Source organism: Onthophagus taurus, chromosome 7, assembly GCF_036711975.1.
Source record: "Onthophagus taurus isolate NC chromosome 7, IU_Otau_3.0, whole genome shotgun sequence".
In the NCBI taxonomy this organism is placed as follows: Eukaryota; Metazoa; Arthropoda; class Insecta; order Coleoptera; family Scarabaeidae; genus Onthophagus; species Onthophagus taurus.
Genome location: NC_091972.1, coordinates 4,612,021 through 4,635,604, shown reverse-complemented (window position 1 = coordinate 4,635,604; position 23,584 = coordinate 4,612,021). Strand labels below are relative to the sequence as shown.

Sequence of the window (23,584 nt, the reverse complement as noted above, 5' to 3'; positions counted from 1 at the left end):
GCGACACAATAAGTTCTATAGCTTCATTTGTAAAAAACTTTTCAAAAAAGCGTTTTAGGATTGAAGCTTTGCTTAGTAGTCAAAGGAATCTTGTCAAAATCTTCAGCAACGGGCCGAGAAGTCCAATATGTTTTTTTCCATGTCTCTTCTTCGAGATCAGAATCATCAGTGTCGTCAGGTGAGGTACTGAGTTCGGAAGTTGAATATCGAGATCGCGTCAACCGCCTAGCCGGCCTTACAGTAATTGAGCTACTATTTTCAAGTTGTTGACTTACATACACGGACAGGTCTTCACTTTGTAAATCAGCTGGTGGAATGGCTTCAGTATCCATAATTTCTGATGATTGTAGGCTGGTCTGATTATGCAGGAGGTGCGGAGACATTGACGGATCATCGGGATTTTCCAGTATTTTTTGAAGCCGAGCGGTGCTGTACGCAGCTTCTTCCTCTTCCGCTTCTAGGTTATAGTCAGACACTTCTGGGTCATCAGGCAACCCAAAAAGCTCTTCAAGCGCATGCTCTATTTCGAATTCTGATAAACCTTTGTCTAAGCCACTTTTTGCACTCATCTGGCAAAGCAAAGCAAAAAATATAGCAGCCACTCGCAGGCAGAGGGAATATGCTTCCCACCACAAAAAGCAATTTATTTGAAAAACCAGGATACCCAAAGATAAAAATATGTGTCAAAATACTTAGGACAAATCCAATGTAACATGTAAATAATAAAACTTACCTCAAAATCTCGAAGATCTACAAAATAGACCGTTATACAAAATTTGGTACGAAAAAACACTATTTTTGAACATTCAACAGGTGACAGCAAAAAAACAATGTTATGACAGTTATGCATTTCTTCACGTCATATTACTGACAGATCACTAAATAAGTTGCCAACTTACAAAAGAAAATTAAATTTGATTATTTTCTTATAAAAAACTTAAAAAAATTATGGTGGTAAAAATATCACCTCTGCCCTAAAAAGGGTTAAATAAAACATGTAAGTGATATGTAGAATATCAATTTTATTCAATTATTTACATATCAATAATAACGGAAGTATTATTAACAAACTCCATGATTGTACTTCTCAATTAAACTCGAAAGAAACGAATATAATTAGTGCGTTTCTACAGAGTTTCACTTCTAATTATTTAATTAATTAAAAAAATATAGAATATATTCACATTTAAAATGTATTTTTTTTTAAATAAGAAAGAGAACAACAATACCGACACTTCTACATCTATTGGACCGGGTTTCTATTAATTAATTCATTTATTCATTCTTTAATTAATTCTTTTTTTAAAAAGTTACGCTTTTTTCCAAGAAGATAATATAATAAAGAGTACCTTGTTGACTGCGTATATAATATTAACAAGTTACAGTAAGAAATAGAATAAATATTACAGACAGAACAAAAAGTAAACGTAAAAAAACTAAATTGACTTATCCGCGCACCGTTAAAGTTTACTTTTTAGATTTGTTTATGGTGGAAAGGGGCCGTCCTGCAGCGAATCAAATGTGGATTTTTATAATCACAATTGTTAATAATAATTTCTTACATACACTTTCATTATTTTTTTTTTTTTTCGATCGATATCACAGTTCACTATAATAATTCTGAAAATAGAATCATCTCGTAAAGACAGAAATAGTGGTAACTTTATAGAAAAAGCACCAATATTATTTATTTTTTCGTTTTTGTTTTTTTAGTCACCAAGATTCCAACAAACCACCCCTTAGTGTGAATTTATTCATGTACTTAATTCACACAATCGCTGTTTTAAGGGATTTATATATGTCCATACATCTTCCTGAGATTTATTAAATAACTAAACCAAAAAAAAATTAAATATATATATTTAAATTTTTAATTAAACTTACCTTTGTTTCCCACGTAATATTATTTTCTTTTCTATATTTGGCTTCATCTCGTTGTTTTTGTTCAAGTGCACCTTTGGCATTAGTGGCATGATCGATGTCATTAACCCTTAAACCTTTAGTAACCTCCTTCCACAATCTTCGCGATTCATTTTCCAATTGTTGATTAATTGGTCGAACTTTTTTTTTTACAATACTTAATTTATTAACATTAATAAATTCTTCGCATTCCCCATCGCTCCATTTCGCCTCCATAACACCATTCCATTCGCCATTAACATTTAAAAACGGTTTTTTCTCCTCAGGCCCATAAACCTCAGCATTGACTCTGTGTTTTTTGTTACCATAAAATGGTTTCGTTATAAACTCAATATCGGCGTGATAGCCGGTTTTTTTGCAGGAAATATTTACTGTTCCGCCTAATTCTATCCATGGAACTGTTAAAATCGATCTTCCATAACCGTTGGGAAAGGTTACGATGTACTCTTCGTCATAATCCAAAACGGAAACGATTCCACATCCGATGTTATAAACGCATATTGATAATCCAAGAAATTTCGATTTTGTATAAATGTGTGCGTCGAAGGAAATTTTTTTATTGTAATGTTCAGCGTAAAATGCAGAAACTAAAATAAATACAACGTATTTTGGTAACTAAATAAGTAAATAACTTACTTGGTGGATGATGTGAAACTTGTTCAGCAACAAAAGATAATTGATTCCTTTTACACCATGGAATTGGTCCATCTGGTGTTGAGTCATCAGATGAATGTTCGCTCTCAGGTAAATCCCATAAACAATAAAAAACTTCACCCAAAATAGGATTGTAAGGTTTTTTAGCAACAGCACTCTTCCTACCCGCGTGATAAGAAGATAAATACCATCTTACAACTTGAACCATCCTCTCTTTTGGTTCTTTTAAATCTGCAATTCTACAAGAAAAATTATCAAAGTAGAGGACTTTGATGGATTTATAAAACTTTTACCTAACAAATAAATCTGGATGTGCAAAATAATCTGCATACATTTCCAATAAAGACCTCCTTTCCAAAATAAATGTGGGCAAAACAACTTTGGTTAAATCCATACCAATTTTTACTTGACTCAAAAGATGTTTTATAACAGATCCTTGGCTCTCCAAGTGAACATCCGTCTCCATATCGTCTTCATATAAAGCTAAAATTAAAAATTATTGGCAAAAATGTTTGTTTAAAATGTTTTTATAAATGCTATACCATCATAATCAAGGCAACCATTATCTGTAATTACGTTTGGATCTGATGATAAACTTTGTTCACTTTTTGGACCAGAACCTTGATTTCTATAGAAAAGAATGTGAATATTAAATTAGCAGTATGTCTTAAAAATCGATGATTTTTTTTTTAATCGGCTCAAAAGAGGCGTTAATGATTAAAAAAAGTGAGCAAAGTGTAGTACTTACCGAAAAATCACTTTAAAGTTGCGATTTGACGTTTCGTTTTGGAAGTTAAAATTAATGTTAAACATGCATTTTCGTATTAAATGAAATTGAAATTGTTATTTTACCCACGCACAATATAAAAAGTTATTTTCACTAAACTTGTTGAGATTACAACATATTTTCGGATGAAAACTTTGTTTCTTAGGCTATCGATGCATAACGACAATTAAATGTCATTAGATAGAATTGTTTCTACCAAATGTGTGTTAATAGACTTTATGTGAATAGATTGTGTATCAAATGTCAAACGACATGTCATGTGTCAAACGACTGAAATACCTTTATATTGTAAATACACTGACCGGCAAAAAAAACCGGCCACCAAAATGTAGCCACAATTTCAAAGCTGGCTTACTCGCGAACCACTCATTCGATTTTGATGATTCTTTTTTTGATCGAAACGTTGATTCTTCTGTAATAATCCTGCGATAGAAATTTTTATTCGGATATTAATTTGAGCATATACGGGGTGCAAGAATGAGAAAACCTTTTTTTCCCGAAATTTGTAATACCCTATGGGGTGCAGCTGCTACAGCAAAGGGTGTTAACTGGAATCAAATGGTAGCCTAATCTATTCTGAGCATTTTGTTTTTTTATTCACTCTATTATCTCTGTTACTAACGAAGATGCAGTATTTTCAAGCGATCGCCTGTGAAAACAAGACGAGTGACAATAGTAGCTGATGACCGTTTTATTGTTCTAAGCAATCGTAGAACGACAGCTGTAGAAGCTCGATGTCGTCTTCAAATGGTGCATGTCGTTGATGTCAGTGAGCAATTGCGGTAAACTCTTCTTCAAAAGCAATTTGTAACGCTTGAAGGTTGTCCGGTAGGACAGGACGACGACGAATGCGTCTCTCAAGTTGGTCCCAAAGATATTCGATAGGGTTAAGGCCCGGGCTGCACGCGAGCCACTCTATCCGTTCAATACCCTACTTCATCAAGATATTCGTTAACCACACGTGCTACGTGCGGTCGCGCATTGTCATGCATTAGCATGAATCCGTCACCAATAAAATGGGAATAGAACCTCCATGGAAAGGTACTCTTTCCGAAATGGTGCAGGTCGCAAACCTTTCATTACCACGTCTCCACACTCACTCTCGACCATCAGGTGACCGGAGTTGTTCCATTCCCTAATTCATACGTACGCGCCCAAATTGAAGACGTGCTCGCCGATGTCTCTGGAGCAGCCGAGGTCTTTTGGCAGGTCTTCTTGCAGTCAGATCACTTTTATCAAGTCTTCGATGAATAGTTCTTTCACTTACGCCAACCCCACGCACTATCTGAAGAAGATGCCGAGTTTCTACAGCTGTCGTTCTAAAATTCCTCAGAGTGTTTAGAACAATAAATCGGTCATCAACTGCTTTTGTCACTCGTCTTCTACCGAAACCTTGCCGCCTAGTGAAATTTCCTGTTTCCACATATTGGTTCCAGGCATCCTGAACTGTTGTTCAGGGTACACCCAACGTATGGGCAACGTATTGCTGACTTTTGCTATCCTCAATTAAAGTAACAATAGCCGCAACATCAGTTACTGACAACGGGATTGCTATTATGTTAAAAGACCGTAAAAATCTTTAACAACTGTCAATTTACTATTCGAAACAAATGACATATGCTACCTAGCGCGCCACCTTAGCTTTTTTATGCTTGTTTTTACAGGCGTTCGCTTTAAAACACTGCATCTTCGTTAGTAATAGAGATAATAGAGTGAATAAAAAAACAAGATGTTCAGAAAAGATTGGGCTACCGTGTGATTCCAGTTAACACTATCTGCTGTAGCAGTTGCACCCCACAGGGTATTACAAATTTCGAGAAACAAAAGTTTTTCTCATTCTTGCAACCCGTATATGCTCAAATTAAAATCTAAATGAAAATTTCTATCGCAGGATTATTACCGAAGAATCAACCTTTCGATCAAAAAAACAATCATCAAAATCGAATGCGCGGTACGCGAGAAAGCCAGCTTTGAAGTTTTGGCTAATTTATAGTGGCCGGTTTTTTTTGCCGGTCAGTTTATAAATGATTGATAAGTACAATAACTTATTTAACAGTACCTTACTTAAGTTAAAATAGTTAATTAATTAAAAAGTAATATTAAAAAAGACGTGTACATGGTTACAAACAATAAAAAAATAACCCGTGTGACGATGGCAACAAACTGTGTATTTAACCACATGACAATTTTCACTGACAACACAAGTAACGTTAACCATAACGTATTTTCGTATTAAATTCTAACCACAAATTGTTTAATTTATACCCACGCACAAAATAAAAAGTTATTTTCACTAAAGTTATTGAGATTACAACATATTTTCGGATGAAAACCTTGTTTCTTAGGCTATCGATGCATAACGACAATTAAATGCCATTAGATAGAATTGTTTCTACCAAATGTGTATTAATAGACTTTGTGTTAATAGATTGTGTATCAATTAATCTGTCAAATGACTGAAATATCTTTATATTGTAAATATAACTGATAAATAAGTATAGTAGCTTATTTAATAGTAGTTTTCTTAAATTAAAATAGTTATTAAAAAAGACATGTGTATACATGGTTACAAAATAAAAATAAATAAATAACCCGTGTGACGATAGCAACAAACCTTCCAACAACTAACTTTTACCCATAATTTCCTTAAGCTTGATTCTTTCTCTATGAAATCAGAAAGAACGCTCCTTCAAATATCTTAATCCGGGTTTTTGTCGGTCAATATTGTGATAATATGAATAAAAATACTTTAATTAAATACAATAAATAAATAACAATCTTTAATAGAAAATAGTATATTAAAAAACAAGTTTCGTAAGAGACACTTGAAATGCACGAATTCAAATTGAAAAACAAGTGGCGAAGCCACGAGTTTTTTAATGAATGAGTGCTTTAAGTCTTATGAAACGTGTTTTTTATGCTATTTTTTGTAATTCGCGTTTTTATACTTTTTTTTAACAAAAATAAAGTAAATTATAGCAATGTAGGGAAATAGGTATGTAGCAGTTGGTAACACCGGAACACTTGAAAATAGAAACTTTGAATTGACAATTAGAAACTGTCAACACACAAAATATATTCACTTGAAAAAAATGTTTGATGTACACCTCCCAAAATAAGAGAAATTGCTTAGAGTCAATGTCCTCATCATTGTGGACCTTGTATTCGATGCTAAGAACGTGTTTAAACATTCATAGACAAAAATTGTCACATTGACAACTAGAAAAATTAATGACCCAATGTCACCAACTTGAACTGGTTCCATAAAATGTTACTAAAATCTCATTACAGCATCGGATGCTGTAAGAAGTCTCATTACAGCACCCGTTTGAGTACTGTTATAGCTTCCATTACCGTAGCGAATTACAAAAAATACTTTACAAACAAAATTATTGAAACAAAAAAAAATATCTAACACGAGACTCTACAACAAAAAAGAACGAAAGTAAACGATCTCAGGGTTTCTTTTCTAGGGCTCATGTAAACGAAACACAGTTGCTCATGTTTAAAAAAAAAACATTTAAGTTAATCTATAACTTTCAGCTCTAAAACTTCTTAAATAAATTGATTCTGATAATTGAAATAATCAAAGTGATCTGAAATAATTGATTTTGATTCGCTCTGGATTACACACGAGGTAAGTGAGTTATTTTTTTAGAAATGGTATATGGAAAATAAAAAAAAAATCTTAACTTCTTTGGTTTTACAGATGTTGGTGGAATTGATTGAAATCTTGATTCCTCCCTGGTTTGAACTGCTCCTTTTTCCCCCTTGGTGGAATGTGCTGGTACCCCCTTGGTGGCTTTCCGGAAAAACTATTCCGATGTCTTCTTTCCCAGGTTGGTTATCGTACTCTTCTTAATTAATTTTAGCTTCTTTTCTTCTCCCTCAATTGTGAATTTCTTTGGTTATGTTTTTTCTTCAGAAATTTATATTCGTAGGATTTCACGAGCGTTTCGAAATAGATGTTTACTCAATGATGATCAGGAAGCGAATCCCCGCGTCCTCGTTATTCATTTTTCACCCTTTTTTCGGCAAAAACTTCTCTTTTTTGTCCATCACCCTCTTTGATACCACAAGAAAAAGTGTAAAAAATTTGTATTTCTGAGCGCCATCTCTTATTGACATTTGGTTTTTCTTCCAAATTTTCAAAAATTACTTTTTAAATAAACTACATTTATTGAAATCCTTCAATGTCTGAATACTTTGAATTATTTCATTCCCCTTTGACACAATTTTTCACATTAATTCTTCTTTAATTCCAAAATTTATATTCCGTTTCTTTCAAAATCTTCACATTTTTAATTTTCAACATTTCGGTTTTAAACTGATTAAAATCACTTGAATCTGATGTAGTTCATTATAATCTTTATGTTTTTAGGTATTTCAAGAAGTTTTTTAGCTGTATTTTAGCATAAATTGAATACTTTGGATTTGGAGGTTATGTTTCGTTTTTTTGTGGTCTCTTTTCTCTTTTTAACTAAATACAAGAATATTTCTTAATCTACGACGGAAATACGAACGGATTTATCATTGATTAAAACATTTTTACAAATAACGACGAAATCAATGAGAACTATAACAAATTTTTATGAAATTTTTCAACGATTAGCTTTAACTATCCTCGGTATATCAACTTTGATATCAATACGTGAGTTGTTCTTTATATTTTAATTATAATATTAATTTGAACGATTTGGAGAAGTACTAATAAACTCTCTAGGCTCTCGATTTACAAGGATTTTTCTACGGAATGTCATTATTTCCTCTTTATTGTAATTATTTCTTATAACAAAACTATTGTTTATTAATTAATTAATAAAATTATGAGTGGAACCCAATATTATTACAATATCTATTAGCATCATGGTTAAATCACCTTTAATATACATCTCTACAGTATGTCCCCGGATCGAGTTACAAAGAGGAAAAGAAATTTATTAAACAATGTTTCGTATTAGCCAAGGATTAAGCTTTTGAATGAGACATTCTTTATCGAAATCGGTTAACTGGTTCTCATGTTATAATCAAAATACTACACATGTAAAATCCTATCTAATTGGGGGCTAACTTCACATAGCTGTCATTATGAATAATTATGTTGTAATCTCAACAAGTTTAGTGAAAATAACTTTTTATTTTGTGCGTGGGTATAAATTAAACAATTTGTGGTTAGGATTTAATACGAAAATACGTTATGGTTAACGTTACTTGTGTTATCAGTTAAAATTGTCATTTGGTTAAATACACAGTTTGTTGCCATCGTCACACGGGTTATTTTTTTATTGTTATTTTATAACCATGTACACGTCTTGTTTAATATTAATTTTTAATTAATTAATTATTTTAACTTAAGTAAGGTACTGTTAAATAAGTTATTGTACTTATCAATCATTTATATTTACAATATAAAGGTATTTCAGTCGTTTGACACATGACATGTCGATTGACATTTGATACACAATCTATTAACATAAAGTCTATTAACACACATTTGGTAGAAACAATTCTATCTAACGACAGGTAATTGTCGTTATGCATTGATAGCCTAAGAAATAATGTTTTCATCCGAAAATATGTTGTAATCTCAATAACTTTAGTGAAAATAACTTTTTATTTTGTGCGTGGGTATAAATTAAACAATTTCAGGTTAGGATTTAATACGAAAATACATGGTTAACGTTGCTTGTGTTGTCAGTTAAAATTGTCATACACAGTTTGTTGCCATCGTCACACGGGTTATTTTTTTATTGTTATTTTGTAACCATGTACACGTCTTTTTTAATATTAATTTTTAATTAATTAACTATTTTAACTTAAGTAAGGTACTGTTAAATAAGTTATTGTACTTATCAATCATTTATATTTACAATATAAAGGTATTTCAATCGTTTGACACATGACATGTCGTTTGACATTTGATACACAATCTATTAACATAAAGTCTATTAACACACATTTGGTAGAAACAATTCTATCTAACGACAGGTAATTGTCGTTATGCATTGATAGCCTAAGAAATAATGTTTTCATCCGAAAATATGTTGTAATCTCAATAACTTTAGTGAAAACAACCTTTTATTTTGTGCGTGGGTATAAATTAAACAATTTCAGGGTAGGATTTAATACGAAAATGCATATTTAACACTGCTTTTAACTTCCAAAAAGAAACGTCAAATCGCAACTTTAAAGTGAATTTTGGGTAAGTACTGCACTTTTGCGTACTTTTTTTAATCATTAACGCCTCTTTTGAATCATTTCCTACCGATTAAAAAAAAATCATCGATTTTTAAGACGGACTGCTATTCCCAAATTATTCCAAATATTGTATAACTTGTTATTAAACTTACCCCGTCGTTGTTTTTACAGAAACTAATTGTTCGTCGATTGAAAACGTTCGTTGACCTCTATAAAAAAGTATAATTAAAAGCTTGAAAAGTTTAAAAAAAAAAATATGGCAAACTAAATTAAAAAGTACCTTTGATTTTTAAAAAACGACTTTACAATAAATAAATTTTCACGTCGTTCCATCCGATTTAAAATTAACCCAAAATGACAAAACAAACAAATTTCACAAAAAAATGTCACATCATTATTGACGTTACCCTCATTGACTCTCAAAAAAGTTAAAAATAAAATTAGAAAAATAATAGATGGCTTTTTAATAAAAAAAAAAGAACTGTTGTTTTTTTAAAAAAAAGTCAAATTGTGACAAAAAAATTTGCTGTTATTATGCATTAGTGGATCTCCAATACACACATACAAACGGTACGTTTATTAAAAGAAATTCAATTTGAAAACGAATTAAATTGTTAAAATTAATTTGTTTATTAGCTCCCAAATTTTTTCGCTGTAAATTGCCTGACTTTCGCTTAAAATGTCCGCGACGGTGCAAAAACGGCAAAAGAAAATTGTGAAGAAAGACAACAAAGAAGGTGACAACAAGCTGGATGCTGTCTCCCCAAAACCCAAATTAACCGAAACCGGTGCCAAATCGGAAAAGAAACCGAAGGCAACCAAAGGAGCCAAGAAAGCCGAAGGTGCCAAGAAAGCAGCGCGAAAGTAATCAACATTTTCAATAAAATCATTTGGGTTTGGAAATTAATAAAGATCTAAATTAAATTTAATGGGTTTTATAATTACGATAAGTATCAAAAAATAAACAATAAAATTCAAAATTATTTTAAAAAAATCTTACCCCCGACTATTTCTACGTAAACTAAACCGATTAGAAAACAATCGCATCATTTTTAGCTTCAAAATATGAAACTTTAAGACACAATTCACTGTTAATTTTTATTTTAAAGCACTCTTTAAGTGTATGAATTATTAATGGGGACGAATCGTTTGAAGTGAAGAAGCTGGTCCCAGGGGTTTAGTATTATTGTTTTCCGGAGGCAACAAGATCGATAAATGGAAAGCGCAAAAGCGTTTTAAACGTCGCCCTACTCGACCGAGAAACGGCAAACGCTGGATTTCGTTATTCGATGTGATTTCAGAGGCACTTTTTATCTTCGTTGTTGGCACGTCGTTTTGTCAGCGGGCATTTCGACCGCAGACAGAGATACACTGCCCCGAAAACGGGGTCTCCCAAAAAGTGTCATGCGCAAATCTCAATAACACAGAAATTAAAATTAAAAACGATAAATTAACCGACACAACAAAAAAGAACTGTAATTTTAATGCTTTCTTTTTTTTTCGTTACGATTGTAATCTGATTGAGTAAACGAGGGTAGTTTTAATCTCGTGTAATTTACATAATGTTGCGTGATTTCCGTTTGATTTTATGTTTTTCTTTCGCTTTTGTTAATGAAAAGAAAGTACTTACGTGGGGCTTGGAATTTGATTCGATGCAGCGAATGGTGAATCGTTGGCGTCGAAAAAATCGTCTTCCTCCTCTGAACTTGAATAAGACATAACGGGAACTACTAAAGACGGAGAAGTTGCTAAAATAATTAAAAAGTAAAATTTATTATTCCAAGAAAAAAAATTATTTATAAATTTTACTACTAGGAATTTACTAGGTACTAGGAATTTCATGTAACTCGCAATATATGAATGCAATAACCATAGCTACTAGCATGAGTAGTTGTGTAAAGTAAAAGTCTTGCTTGGAAAAAGGTGATTTATGATAATCCTGAGTTTAGGGCGGTCTTAAAAGACGCACGACTATACCCGAATGTTTCTGGTTCTAGGTCTAGTGTTAGCTCTACTTTTCGTTCAATAAAAATAAACCACAAACTAAAGTTGAATGACAATTAAAACTAGAACTAACACTAGATTTAGAACTAGAAACACTCCACTCGACGTTTCTGGTTCTAGGTCTAGTGTTCTTTTACATTTTGTTTAATAAAAATATATCATAATCTAACGTTGAATAACAATTAAAACTAGAACTAACACTAGACCGAGAACTAGAAACATTCGGGTTTAGCCGCAAGTCTCTTAAGACGGCTAAACCCGAATGATTCTAGTTCTATGTCTTGTGTTAGTTCTAGCGATAGTGCTAGTACAGTGCTAAAACTAACACTAGACCGAAAACTAGAAACATTCGGATTTAGCCGCACGTCTCTCAAGACGGCTAAACCCGAATGATTGTAGTTTTAGGTCTTGTGTTAGTTCTAGTGATAGTGTAAAACTAGAACTAACACTAGACCAAGAACTAGAAACATTCGGATTTAGCCGCACGTCTCTCAAGACGGCTAAACCCGAATTTTTCTAATTCTAGGTCTAGTGTTAGTTCTAGTTTTAATTCAATAAAAGTATACAAAAAAGTATACAACATTATGATATCTTATGTTAACTAGCACTACCTACCACTGTAACTAGACCTACAACCAGGAACATTCAGACATGTTGCATTTTATGTGGAACAAAGTAAGTAGGCACGCCCTGATTTCTATGGAAATATACAGTGTGTCCCAGGATAGTTGTTACAAGAGGTATAATGACTTAAAAAATTTTGAATTTTCATTTATGGCTGAGGAATGAAGCCTTGCTTGGTGTGGAGAGAATTTTAAGTATATTTTCATATTTTGAAAATCAACTCGGCCTTGATAGTGAAGCTAAAACAATTTTTAGTTCAGAGAAAGTAAGTTTTTTGATCCTGAATATCATTAAGAAAAGTTGTTCAGAATGAGAAATTATGGCACTATGCAAAATTTCAGAAAGGTCTACCTACATTGATTAAACCATCATATTTTAGATAAGAATTTTTTTTTGCTGATAGAAAGACAGGCAATTTATTTCCAACACGATGGATGCTCTGCACATTCTACAGCACGTGTAGCTGAATGGTTAAATTTCATATTTCGAGAAAGATTATATCTAGAAATGGTCAAATTGCGTGGCCTCGAAGGTCTCCCGACCTTACTAATTAGATTTCTTTTATGAGGTCGCCTTAAATAACTAGTTTTTGCTCAACCAATATCGAACAGTGTGCAACAAAAGGTGGATGTTATGTTGAATAAACGACAATTAAGTTTACGTTCGATTTTCTATAAATAAAATAAAATTATATTATTTGAACTAAAATGTGACGGTTCAACCAAAGTAGATAGAATCCTTTTGAAATTTTGCATAGGACCATAATTTTACATTTTGAACAACTTTTCTTAATAAAATTTTTGAGTATCATGAACAAAAAGGTTATTTTACCTGAACTAAAAATAGTTTTCGCTTCACTATCAAGGCCGAGTTGATTTTCAAAATATAAAATATACTTAAAATTCTCTCCACACCAAGCAGGGCTTAATTCCTCAGCCTTAAAATAAAATTCAAACATTTTTAAGTCACTATACCTCTTGTAACATCTATTCTGGGACACACTGTATTTTTGTATATTGTATTTTAAGTGAAATTCGCTACATTTTCAATTATATCCAGTTAATAGGAATCCAAACAAAACCTATTTTGCTACTTTTCAAGATATTTCGACTTTTTTTATAAAATCCAAGATGGCCGAAAACAACTGATTTTGGAAATATTTCGATAGATAATTGAAAAACACGTAAAATGAATCCAAACTCGACATATCTAAGTATTATAATACGCAAGATATCTTTGTTTTTATAAAATCAAGATGGCGGAAAACAAAACAATAAAAATTGTGCCATCTATGTTTACAAAAGTGAATTATGTAATAGATTTAGGGTGTGATACATTAAATTAGGTTAAAATTTTCTGGTTGTTACGAAAATCTTGTTTTTTATACAATTCATTGCGCCCATACAGTTCACTTTTTCCATCATCCATAGCAGGTCTTTAGAAAATATCTAACCCTTAATGCTACAGACACTTTTCCTGACTTTCTACAATCCCGTAGAAAATTTTATACCAAACATGATGAGATATGATTAAAAGTAATCTGGATGTTTTTATGAATGATTTGTAAGGTAATTTTAATATACTATAAAAACACGAGAATGTTGTGTGTAATAAAAAATTTGTGATAACTTTTTGCTGCTGTATTAGCTGCAATAAAAATTAAAGGATAAGGTTGGATTAAGATTTCAGGGTTCAATCAAATTTTGTAAAAATGAAAAAAGTTTTGCTTGGAAAAGGGTGACGTATGATAACCCTGAGTTTTCGGCCGTCTTAAGAGACGCATGGCTAAACCCGCACGATTTTACTTCTAAGTTTGTTCTAGTGATTGTGCAAAACTAGAACTAACACTAGACCAAGAACTAGAAACATTCGGGTTTAGCCGCACGTCCCTCAAGACCAGGGTTAGGCATAATACACTAAAAAATAAATGCAAGAAACGCAGTGGTAGTTAAAATACGAATTTCATCATCACTGAATATTTAGTGATAGTGTAAAAAAATTACATTATCACTAAACCTTTAGTGATGGTGAAAAAAAATTGCACTACCACTAAATATTTAGTGATAGTGAAAACCTTTAGTGATAAATAAGATTTTTCAGTAACATAACACTGCTTCTTGAAGAATAAAAGTAAGACTATACATATAAGCTGACACTGAATAAGGAAATGTATTCCAAAGTCGTGGAAAAGTCGTTCAAAAAAGCAGTCGTGAAAAAAGCATTTTTATCAACAAAGTAATTGATAACTAATATCGGACATAAAATATAAATTCAAATGTATTTAGTTAACATGTTTCACTAAAAGTTTTGTGATAATGCATTTTCTTCACTATCACTAAATTTTCAGTGATAATGGATTTTACCACTGAATAACCAGTGGTAGTGCAATTTAGTGGTAGTGTAAAAATGCCCAACCCTGGTCAAGACGGCTAAATCCGAATGATTCTAGTTCTAGGTCTTGTGTTAGTTTTAGTGATAGTGCAAGTGTAAAATTAGAACTAACACTAGAGCTAGAAGTAGAAACATTCGGATTTAGCAGCACGTCTCTCAAGACGGCTAAACACGAATTATACTACTTCTAGGTCTTGTGTAAGTTCTAGTGATAGTGCAAGTGTAAAACTAAAACTAACACTAGACCTAGAACTAGAAACATTTGGGTTTAGCCACACGTCACGCAAGACGGCTAAACCCGAATGACTCTAGTTCTAGATCTTGTGTTAGTGCAAAACTAGAACTAACACTAGACCAAGAACTAGAAACATTCGGATTTAGCGGCACGTCTCTCAAGACGGCTAAACCCGAATGATTCTAGTTTTACACTTGCACTATCACTAAAACTAACACAAGACCTAGAACTAGAATCATTCGGGTTTAGCCGTCTTGAGGGACGTGCAGCTAAACCCAAATGTTTCTAGTTCTTGGTCTAGTGTTAGTTCTAGTTTTGCACTATCACTAGAACTAACACAAGACCTAGAACTAGAATCATGCGGATTTAGCCGTCTTGAGAGACGTGCCGCTAAATTCGAATGTTTCTAGCTCTTGGTCTAGAGATAGTGCAAAACTAGAACTAACACTAGACCAAGAACTAGAAACATTCGGGTTTAGCTGCACGTCCCTCAAGACGGCTAAACACGAATGATTCTAGTTCTAGGTCTTGTGTTAATTTTAGTGGTTTCTGCGTTTTCATGGTTTCTATGGAAATATATTTTAGTGTATTGCATTTTAAATGAAATTCACTGTATTAAAAAATACATACGAATCGTTGATCGCCTTCTTGCATTTTCTGTACATTCTGATCCTAATTCTACACCCTGTTGGACTGTTGTATCTCCTAAACCTGGTGGAACACCAGCTTTGTATTAAAAACAAATCCAATTCAGTACCGTTAAAAAAAAAAAGAGGAATAAATTTTTTACCTGCGTTACTATGAGTTGATATGCTTAAGTGTTGTTGGTAAATTCCATTAATTGGATGTGCTGTATTCTAAAATAAATATAAAAAGCAATAATAATAAAATAAATTCCAAACTAAAAAATACAAACCTTAGCTATTTGAAGCAAAACTATGGAATGTTTAATATCATTTAACATTGCCTGGAAATTACAATAATAAAAAGATAGACATTTATTTTTGATTAACGTTATGCAACTTACGTTTGCGTGATCTAAAATCAACTGACACTTAGTTTTTTCTTGAGGATCTTCAATGTGATCAATTTTCTCCTCTAAATTCTAAAACAAAAATAAGATACATATAAATAACCGGTTTTTATCAACTTCGTTTAAGCACATATTCTTTAAGTTTTAAATTGAGCAAGTTGTTTAAAAGAACTTTAAAAAGCTCCCATCGGAACGGAACTGCGAAATGCGGATAAAATCCACCACCACCAACAACCCTGTCCACCTTGAAAATAAATTTTTTGGAACCCATCCAAATGTAGAATTCTCGCAAATAAACCACCTCCCTTCGCAATAAAAATTACATAACACCTTTTATTCTAAATTTAAAAAAAATATTTACATATTTTTTATCTCACCTTTGTTTGTTCAATCATTAATTGTAAATAAGCGTCCGCTTCGGATACTTTATAATCGAAATCTTTCATTGTGGGAGGAGGTCTGGACGATTCCCATCGCATCTGGAAGCAGAAACAGAACATTCTTTGGAAACACGCCGCACACCGTTCGAATAACAACATTCTCGATTCCGATTCGTAAGACATTTAACGTTTAAAGAACCCAACCAGAACTGTTGATGTTTATTTTACGCGGTATATCGTAGTAAAACCTGAGACGAAGACGTAAACGTGCGCCGATAAAGCGTAAAACCCATTGTTTAGTAAACGCCGCGATGAAGTTACTAATGAAAATGTTTATTAGGCGATAGATACGATATATGCCGAAGTCTAAAACGTATAAAGAGTCGAGAAGTTAATTACAGTGTAATTTCGTTATAGCAAGGTTGCGCGTAGATAATGACCGAAAAGGGGACAATTAAAAGTTATTTTTGTGTAATAAAAATATGGTTCGGGAAATAAAAAATGTTCGTGTTTTTTTGTTTTAAGTATAAACACAGTTGTTTTATAACAAATTTTATTCTAATTCAAATGCAAAGTGATTGATTTATGGTACGCTTTAAAACAAATCCAAGCAAGATAAAGGAATAAATCTTTTAGTTTTTAGATGTAAAAGGTATGCTATTTTAGATTGTTGCTGTGTCATACAAATCACACCACTTAAATAATATATCACTCCAATTTAGAAATAAATCAACAATTTTAATTTTGTAACGATTTATGATTTTTAAAATACTATCTTGACGAAATTAACTTTTCTAACACTGAAAAATAAAAAAGTCGCTTAATATTGACTTTTCTTTCTTTAAGATAATTAAAAACTGTAATCACGAAGCAGTTTAGATTGGTTTCGGATAAAAATCCTGCAAATGCGAGTGCTAATCATATTCTTTTATAGTAGATAAAGATGGGGTATCATCCCAGCAAGTGGGCAAGAAGTCCAAATCGATTGCGTCTTAACCGTAGCAACCTAAAGTTGTTCAAAACAGCTGTGAGAGGAGTCTAGATTATGTTGTTCTATCCCGATTAATCTACGAAATCTGGATTCACGCTCATATTATGATTTTGGCAAAATCCAATTTTGATTGAGTAAGTGTAAAAAGATTGAATTTGCGAAAAAACGGAAGATGCTGTGTAAATCCGTATGGACGAGGAAAGTATTTCATCTTCACCACTACATGCTGGGATGAGATTGGTTGGTGAGGAGGAGAGCCACTGAATTCCAATTGGGAGATAAGTAAGTTTTATTTTGCTAGATAAAACAGCTAAGTATATTGAGCTTAAACCTACAACATGCTAAGGCGTAGGTACTTGGCAATTTCTGGGCGAATTAATACCGCATTCACCAACAAACCATGACTAATTAATATCACATTATCGGATACATAAATGACATGCTGTTGTACAAAATGTAATTGTCTTCACTCAGAAGAAAAACAATGAAAAGATAACATTTTTTTCTTAATTATGTCAGCTACAGTTTTCATACCTAGATCCTGATGGAGGTTGCTGTTGCGTATGTATCATGGAACATTGATGACGTATCTCAGTACATACTTCCTTTTGAAATGCTTTAATAATATGTATATTGTGTTAAGGTAGCCGAAATTAAACCAATCTCACTTATTTTAATAATAATACAAAGAATGTAACATACAAAACGATCTTAACTGACCCATGTCTCATCTCGTACTGTTCGCCCTCCCCACGCCTTCCAACTATCGTTCCTTCGCGCCTATATTCACATTACTCTAACATTCGGCTTCGCTACCTTCACCATCGTCCCCGATGGTGGCGTTTTCTTTGATTTTCGGAGAGTTGACACCATGATTTCATCCTATCGGCTGAGTAAACAGACTTAAATGGTCGTTCAGTACCTTCAATATCAGATAATACATATCGATCTTGTCTCAACTATGACGTATGGACCTTTAAACAATAGTTGCAACTTTCTCCTTTCACTTGTAATAATCGGTTCCCTCTTAATCAAAACTAAATCGCCTTCTTTGTATTGTCTTGGAATTACACACTTTTTCGAATCGTTCTTTCTGCTTCTGCTGGGTTTTTTCTATCTTTTCCAAAGCTTCTCTCCTCATTTCATCGCGTTCCTCTTCGCTATATCCTCCTTGGTCTAAAGTTAGTATTAACTGGTTTTGTAGGGCATTCCTAGGTTGGTAACCAAATAATAAATCATGGGCAGACTTTTCAGTAGTTTTATTCGGAATACTATTGATGGCATACTGAATATTTGATAGTTTGGCGTCCCAAGCTTTCCCATCTTCACGCGTACTCATCGTTCTTATTGGTGTGGTGATCGTATGATTGTATCGTTCTACTTGACCATTTGCTCGAGGAGTGGATATGGCATTTTTAATAAGTATGATATGGTTTTCTCTGCAATATTCTTCACTGTAAATGCCGTACCCCTGCCCGTAATTAATCTAGTCGGAGGTCCATCTATACTAACGATCTCGTGCATCACATGAAGACGTTCCTCGTCTTAGTGTCTTTAACAGCTATCATATACAGGGTGGTTCAGTTTTTAATCGGGAAACTTTACTAGGATGTAGTACTTGCATAAAAAACACAAGTTTTTTATGTAAACATAAGGTCGCAACTCTTTTGTTTTCGAGCTATGAACGATCAAAGTTGAGCCAAAAATTTACATTTTATTTTTTATTTCATTTTATTATCATTAAACCGAAGAATTTGAAATTTTGTATGTATGTACTACTGATTAATACCTTATTTTCAAGCATACCTTAAACTTCCCTAGCGCCCTCTAAGGGGATGAAATTCACCACCCCCTTGATTTTTTTATAAGAACTTTTTAACGCTACGGAATATTAACATAAAAAAATATGGGTTGTAAAGCTCATTCTTTAGTGGTACTTTTTTGTCTCTTTAGTATTTTCTTTAAAGTTAATAGTTTCCGTGTAAAAAAATTAAATATCGTGCCATGTACCACTATGTGCCGCCATGTTGAGCTAAATTTATTCTAAAAGTTGGCTGTGAGAACTTGTAAGTTTCATTTACGATGATTATTAATAATTTTTGACTGTTGTTAAGCAACAGTATCAATTTTTTAATATTATTTAAAATAACATAATTTGAAAGCGGTTGTGAATTTCATCCCCTTAGAGGGCGCTAGGGAAGTTTAAGGTATGGTTGAAAATAAGGTATTAACCAGTTGTACAAACATACAAAATTTTAAATTCTACGATTTACTTATACCCGAAATAAAAGATAAAATGTAAATTTTTGGCTTAACTTTGACGGCTCATAGCTTGAAAACAAAAGAATTGCGACCCTATGTTTATATAAAAAACTTATATTATTTTGGCAAGTACTACGTCCTAGTAAAGTTTCCCGATTAAAAACTGAACCACCCTGTATAGATACTTCGTAAAGTGATCAACACATACCAGAATATAGACGTTACCTTTTGTACTCTTGCTTCTTGATAAGCACATGCGATGCATGAATCTATGTAGCTCTTCACCTTTTCAACAAATCACGTTCTTGCTGCAAAAGTCGTCTTTCCCAATGGATGTTAAGAGTAAATTCAGTTGCGTCCAACGTAATCTTTTCGCTGAATCCCGGGATTTTCGGGATTATAAGAAAATTGAAATAATTAACTTATTTTGTAAAAATTAATCAGTTTCTTTCAGCCACGTAATGGCCGATATACAGACTGATACGACTCGTGTGTCAGAGTCAGTATCAGTACGTGAACCGACACGATTTCACTACATGAACTGGTGAATAAATGCATTTTAAAAGTAATAGTATAAACAGTGCATTTTAAAAGTAATATTAATTGATATACAGGTGTTCAGAAATTGGCGGATAATCTACACGTAGCGACATTCTTCGTTCAATTAAAGCGAAAATCTTAATTGTAAAATGTTGTATCATGCTTCATACGTCTATAGGAGGTTCTCAAAGGTCGGATAATTTGTCCACAAATAATCATTAATATTCAATATCTGTTGATAAATAAGCTGTAATTTAGCTTTAAAGTTCGTTTTTAACATTTTTACATTATCATATCTTCATGAAAAACACATTTGGCCACATGTGTTCTGAGTTCATTCTGAACAGACTGTATATTTAGTCAAATTAATTTGATTGCACTTGTGTTTAAAAAAATACCTTGGAAACGTGTCTGAAAAAGAACCATCTTTTATTATTTAGAATAATAAAGATAAAGACTCAACATCTGTGTGGTCGCATTATTTAAAGTCGAGTGGCAATAAAACTGTAAAATTTAAGAAATGTGGATCTATCCTAAATCTAAAAAGGTGGGTGATTCTACAAAAGGCTTTAATACGCATTTATTAACAAAGCACAATTTTAAAGTACATTCAGCTGACCACAATTTGCCTAGCGCTAGTCAAGAACATAATTATGAGCCTCTTATGAAACGAAAATTGACAGATTACTTTATATCGAAAAAAAATCCACATTAGACGAAACACTGGCCCGTATGACAGTTTTACACGGACTAACATTTAATGTATTCGTAAATCACACAACATATATAATTTCCATTTTAAATCCATTTTAACGACTTTTTGTTTTAATAACACTTTTCACTTCGATTTAACTTTATCTACTTATCCCTCTGCTGCTTTGTTAGGGTGGCCGAAATTAAATCAATCTCACTTATTTTAATAATAATACAAAGAATGTAACATACAACTATCGTTCCTTCCCGCTTATATTCACAATTGCTAACTCTGGCACAACCTCAAAGTTGGCACTCATATAGCTGACCCATACTGATCTCAGTATTAGTGGATTAATAGTTTATTGTGAATGGTTAATGTCCTCTTTTCTTTTATTTATGACGTAGATTTTCCAGTGCAGTCTCGCGCCTAAGGCTATTTTTTTACTAAAAGTTCTAATTATTCGAATTGTTCTGTGTTTTTATCTTTAAGAGTCGTTTTGAGGCTGCCTCAATCCGTTTTTTTATTGATTAAGGTTGGATTATATTTCTTTTTGTCATCATGTGTTCTTTTCATTACCAATATGTTTTTATGTAGATAAGGAAATCGATAAAATTGTGGATTATGTTTCTATCATTAGGACAGTATGTTGGGATTATGGTAAAATAATATACTGGGATTTAATTATTAAAGCGCGCATTGTTCACACGTTCACGTTGTTGAAAGAATTTGATAATAACTAAAAGCCGACTTTTATTTATTATCATGCCCATTCCTTACTTACAACCAGATTTTGACATATTACTTTCTTAGCTGATTACATACATTAAACGTAATTTACTTCTAAATAATATATTTATTAATTTTCTTATTTAGATGCGAAGATTTCTTCGTCTTCATAATTAGTCATTTCATTTTATTAATTTTTTGTGGCTAACTATTTAAGTATTGTTGTAATGGAATCTGAAACTGACCTACACAGCAAAAGACACCTCTTGAAGAGTGAATGTGAATATTAATCTTTTTAATAACAATCTTCAAAAAAGAAAATCATAAATATGTATATATAACAGTTAATATTTCTAGCTTCAAAACCTTTCTACTTAAAAAAAAATCTTTAAAATATTCCTTCTAAAGTCTTACACCCTCCCGCGTTCATAAAATCTGACGCATACATTTTACTTGATAAAACCCAAACCACATAGTGTACACGAAACCTTACGTGTTACGCGCATAATGATATACGCGCAATTTTATTGCATATAAACACGAGATTTGATCGCATCGATACTCCAAAAATGAATAAACGCAATTTTTTTTTTTAATTATTTCTTATTTTTTTATCACATACCCTACTTCCATGCCTAAAAATTGTATCCTCCAGGGCTCTAACCCACTTTTCTCGTTCTTCCGCGTCCCTAGCTTGGAAATGGAACGTCTTATGATCTACTGTGATGGTGAATGTGCTGTCATCCTCATCGTCTATACCAATTACAGCACCTTTTAAACGTACGCAACCTCTACGTACACCACGTGTCATCTTTTCTTTTGACTATAACAAAAACATAAATAAAATAATTTATTATATTTTAATTAATAAAAAAATTTTATCACGTTCTTGTTAATTAACACAAATTATATCAACCCAATTATGGTAATTAAAATGTCTTGCAATATTGTTTTGTTGGGTAATTCTTACACAATATCACAAAATATACTTATTATTTACCAATTAAATTTTATTATTCATAATTCTTTTAATAAAACTGTTGACAAGGAGGTAAATTAAATCAATCAATCTACATGTGTTTATTTTTCAAAGAATTTAAGCGTATAATCAAGTTATAAAATACACATTGTCCACGACCTTAACTTAAATAACGACGTTGTTACAACAAAAATGACCTCACTCCTTTTTTAAGGCGTTGTCGGAGATAAAAAACTTTTTCTACACTATTTAAAACTAACAAAATTGACCTTGTACAAAAATGTCAACTATTTATTGTTAAAATCGTCGATGGAGTGTTAAATAATGAAAAAATATTTGAATGGAAGGTGAGATTAAGGTTGATTTATGCACATTGTGTTGTGTTTTCTAAGGTTAAAAACAAACGGTGAAAATGTGTGCCAGTTTTAATGAAAAGTAAACAAAGAAAACGATAAAAATCCCGCTCTATTTTGCAAATTGTAAATGTACGTAAATCAAAAACAGATCGCAGTATCTAAAAATACTATTTATCAAAGGTACATTTTAAAGTGGCATCAAATAAACAAAGCGATAATGTTTTTTTTTTATTTTTAATGCAATTAACTTAAGTTAATTTGATAAATAAATAAATTTTAACGTTTTAACACCAAAAACGGGTTTCTTTAAGAACAAATTTATACGATTTGAATTGTTAATGACCGACTCTTTTTCAAGTGGCTTATAGGTTATGTTTTGGTAGATGTGTTAGATTATCTCTTACCGTGTAATAAGATAATAATCCGGAATTCTCGTCCAAAACGAACCACCTGTATTGCCATCCCTTCATCACATTCGTCCATTTACTTAGGGATCCTTCCATTACGGCCATGTTTAGTTTTCGAATCGTTTAAAACTGACGTGAAATCGCCGCTTTTTGACAGGTCAGGTGCCGGCATTGCCAACGTTAATACGCATGCGCCACCTTGTCATTATTAATTGAATTAAAAAGCTCGTGTCAACAGAAACCAAATCAATAAATTAATTCATTAAATAGAAATGCTAATCAAATTAATAATTTTGTTTCTTTAGAAGTTTATTTTATTGATTTATTTTATTAATTTATTCTATTAAATTGTGGCGATTAACGCCATCTAGTGGTTGAGGCGCGAGTGAAAACGATTTAG

The 23,584-nt window shown here is 32.3% G+C and overlaps 1 protein-coding gene and 3 long non-coding RNA genes across 7 annotated transcripts; 3 read left to right on the top strand and 1 right to left on the bottom strand.

Annotated features, from left to right (window-relative positions):
- Positions 1 to 1,002: 1,002 nt before the first annotated feature.
- On the bottom strand, positions 1,003 to 23,341 carry LOC111429527 (oxysterol-binding protein-related protein 9). 4 transcript variants are annotated; one of them, XM_023065467.2, is made up of 14 exons: positions 23,182 to 23,341; positions 22,065 to 22,265; positions 16,224 to 16,325; positions 15,841 to 15,918; positions 15,730 to 15,780; positions 15,604 to 15,670; positions 15,444 to 15,539; positions 11,190 to 11,307; positions 9,712 to 9,768; positions 3,117 to 3,202; positions 2,868 to 3,057; positions 2,557 to 2,813; positions 1,885 to 2,507; positions 1,003 to 1,832 (listed from the first exon to the last, which is right to left on the bottom strand). In XM_023065467.2, exons 1-14 carry the CDS (start codon positions 23,287 to 23,289, stop codon positions 1,755 to 1,757), a joined length of 2,112 nt encoding a protein of 703 aa, XP_022921235.1. In that variant the 5' UTR covers positions 23,290 to 23,341; the 3' UTR covers positions 1,003 to 1,754. The 4 variants fall into 4 exon arrangements, with proteins under 4 accessions (XP_022921235.1, XP_022921236.1, XP_022921238.1 ...); XM_023065468.2 differs by having other exon boundaries at positions 15,444 to 15,524; XM_023065470.2 differs by lacking the exons at positions 11,190 to 11,307; positions 15,444 to 15,539; positions 15,604 to 15,670; ... (3 more) ...; positions 22,065 to 22,265; positions 23,182 to 23,341 and adding an exon at positions 10,560 to 11,163.
- On the top strand, positions 6,804 to 7,769 carry LOC139430416 (uncharacterized). The gene is made up of 3 exons (XR_011640906.1): positions 6,804 to 6,998; positions 7,071 to 7,200; positions 7,743 to 7,769. It is a non-coding gene; the product is annotated as an uncharacterized lncRNA (long non-coding RNA).
- LOC139430417 (uncharacterized) lies at positions 7,974 to 8,202 on the top strand. Its single transcript, XR_011640907.1, has 2 exons — positions 7,974 to 8,012; positions 8,064 to 8,202. It is a non-coding gene; the product is annotated as an uncharacterized lncRNA (long non-coding RNA).
- On the top strand, positions 10,023 to 10,483 carry LOC111429528 (uncharacterized). The gene is made up of 2 exons (XR_002708196.2): positions 10,023 to 10,129; positions 10,196 to 10,483. It is a non-coding gene; the product is annotated as an uncharacterized lncRNA (long non-coding RNA).
- Positions 23,342 to 23,584: the final 243 nt, after the last annotated feature.

What these genes read in the sequence shown, in the direction of transcription:
- LOC111429527 (XM_023065467.2), bottom strand. Translation starts at nt 23,289, where the DNA reads ATGGCCGTAATGGAAGGATCCCTAAGTAAATGGACGAATGTGATGAAG. An exon ending in AAGAAGGCGATCAACGATTC is followed by an intron (nt 11,308 to 15,443) that starts GTATGTATTTTT and finishes TAATTATTTTAG; the next exon opens with CAACTTCTCCGTCTTTAGTA. An exon ending in ATATTACGTGGGAAACAAAG is followed by an intron (nt 1,833 to 1,884) that starts GTAAGTTTAATT and finishes TTTTTGGTTTAG; the next exon opens with TTATTTAATAAATCTCAGGA.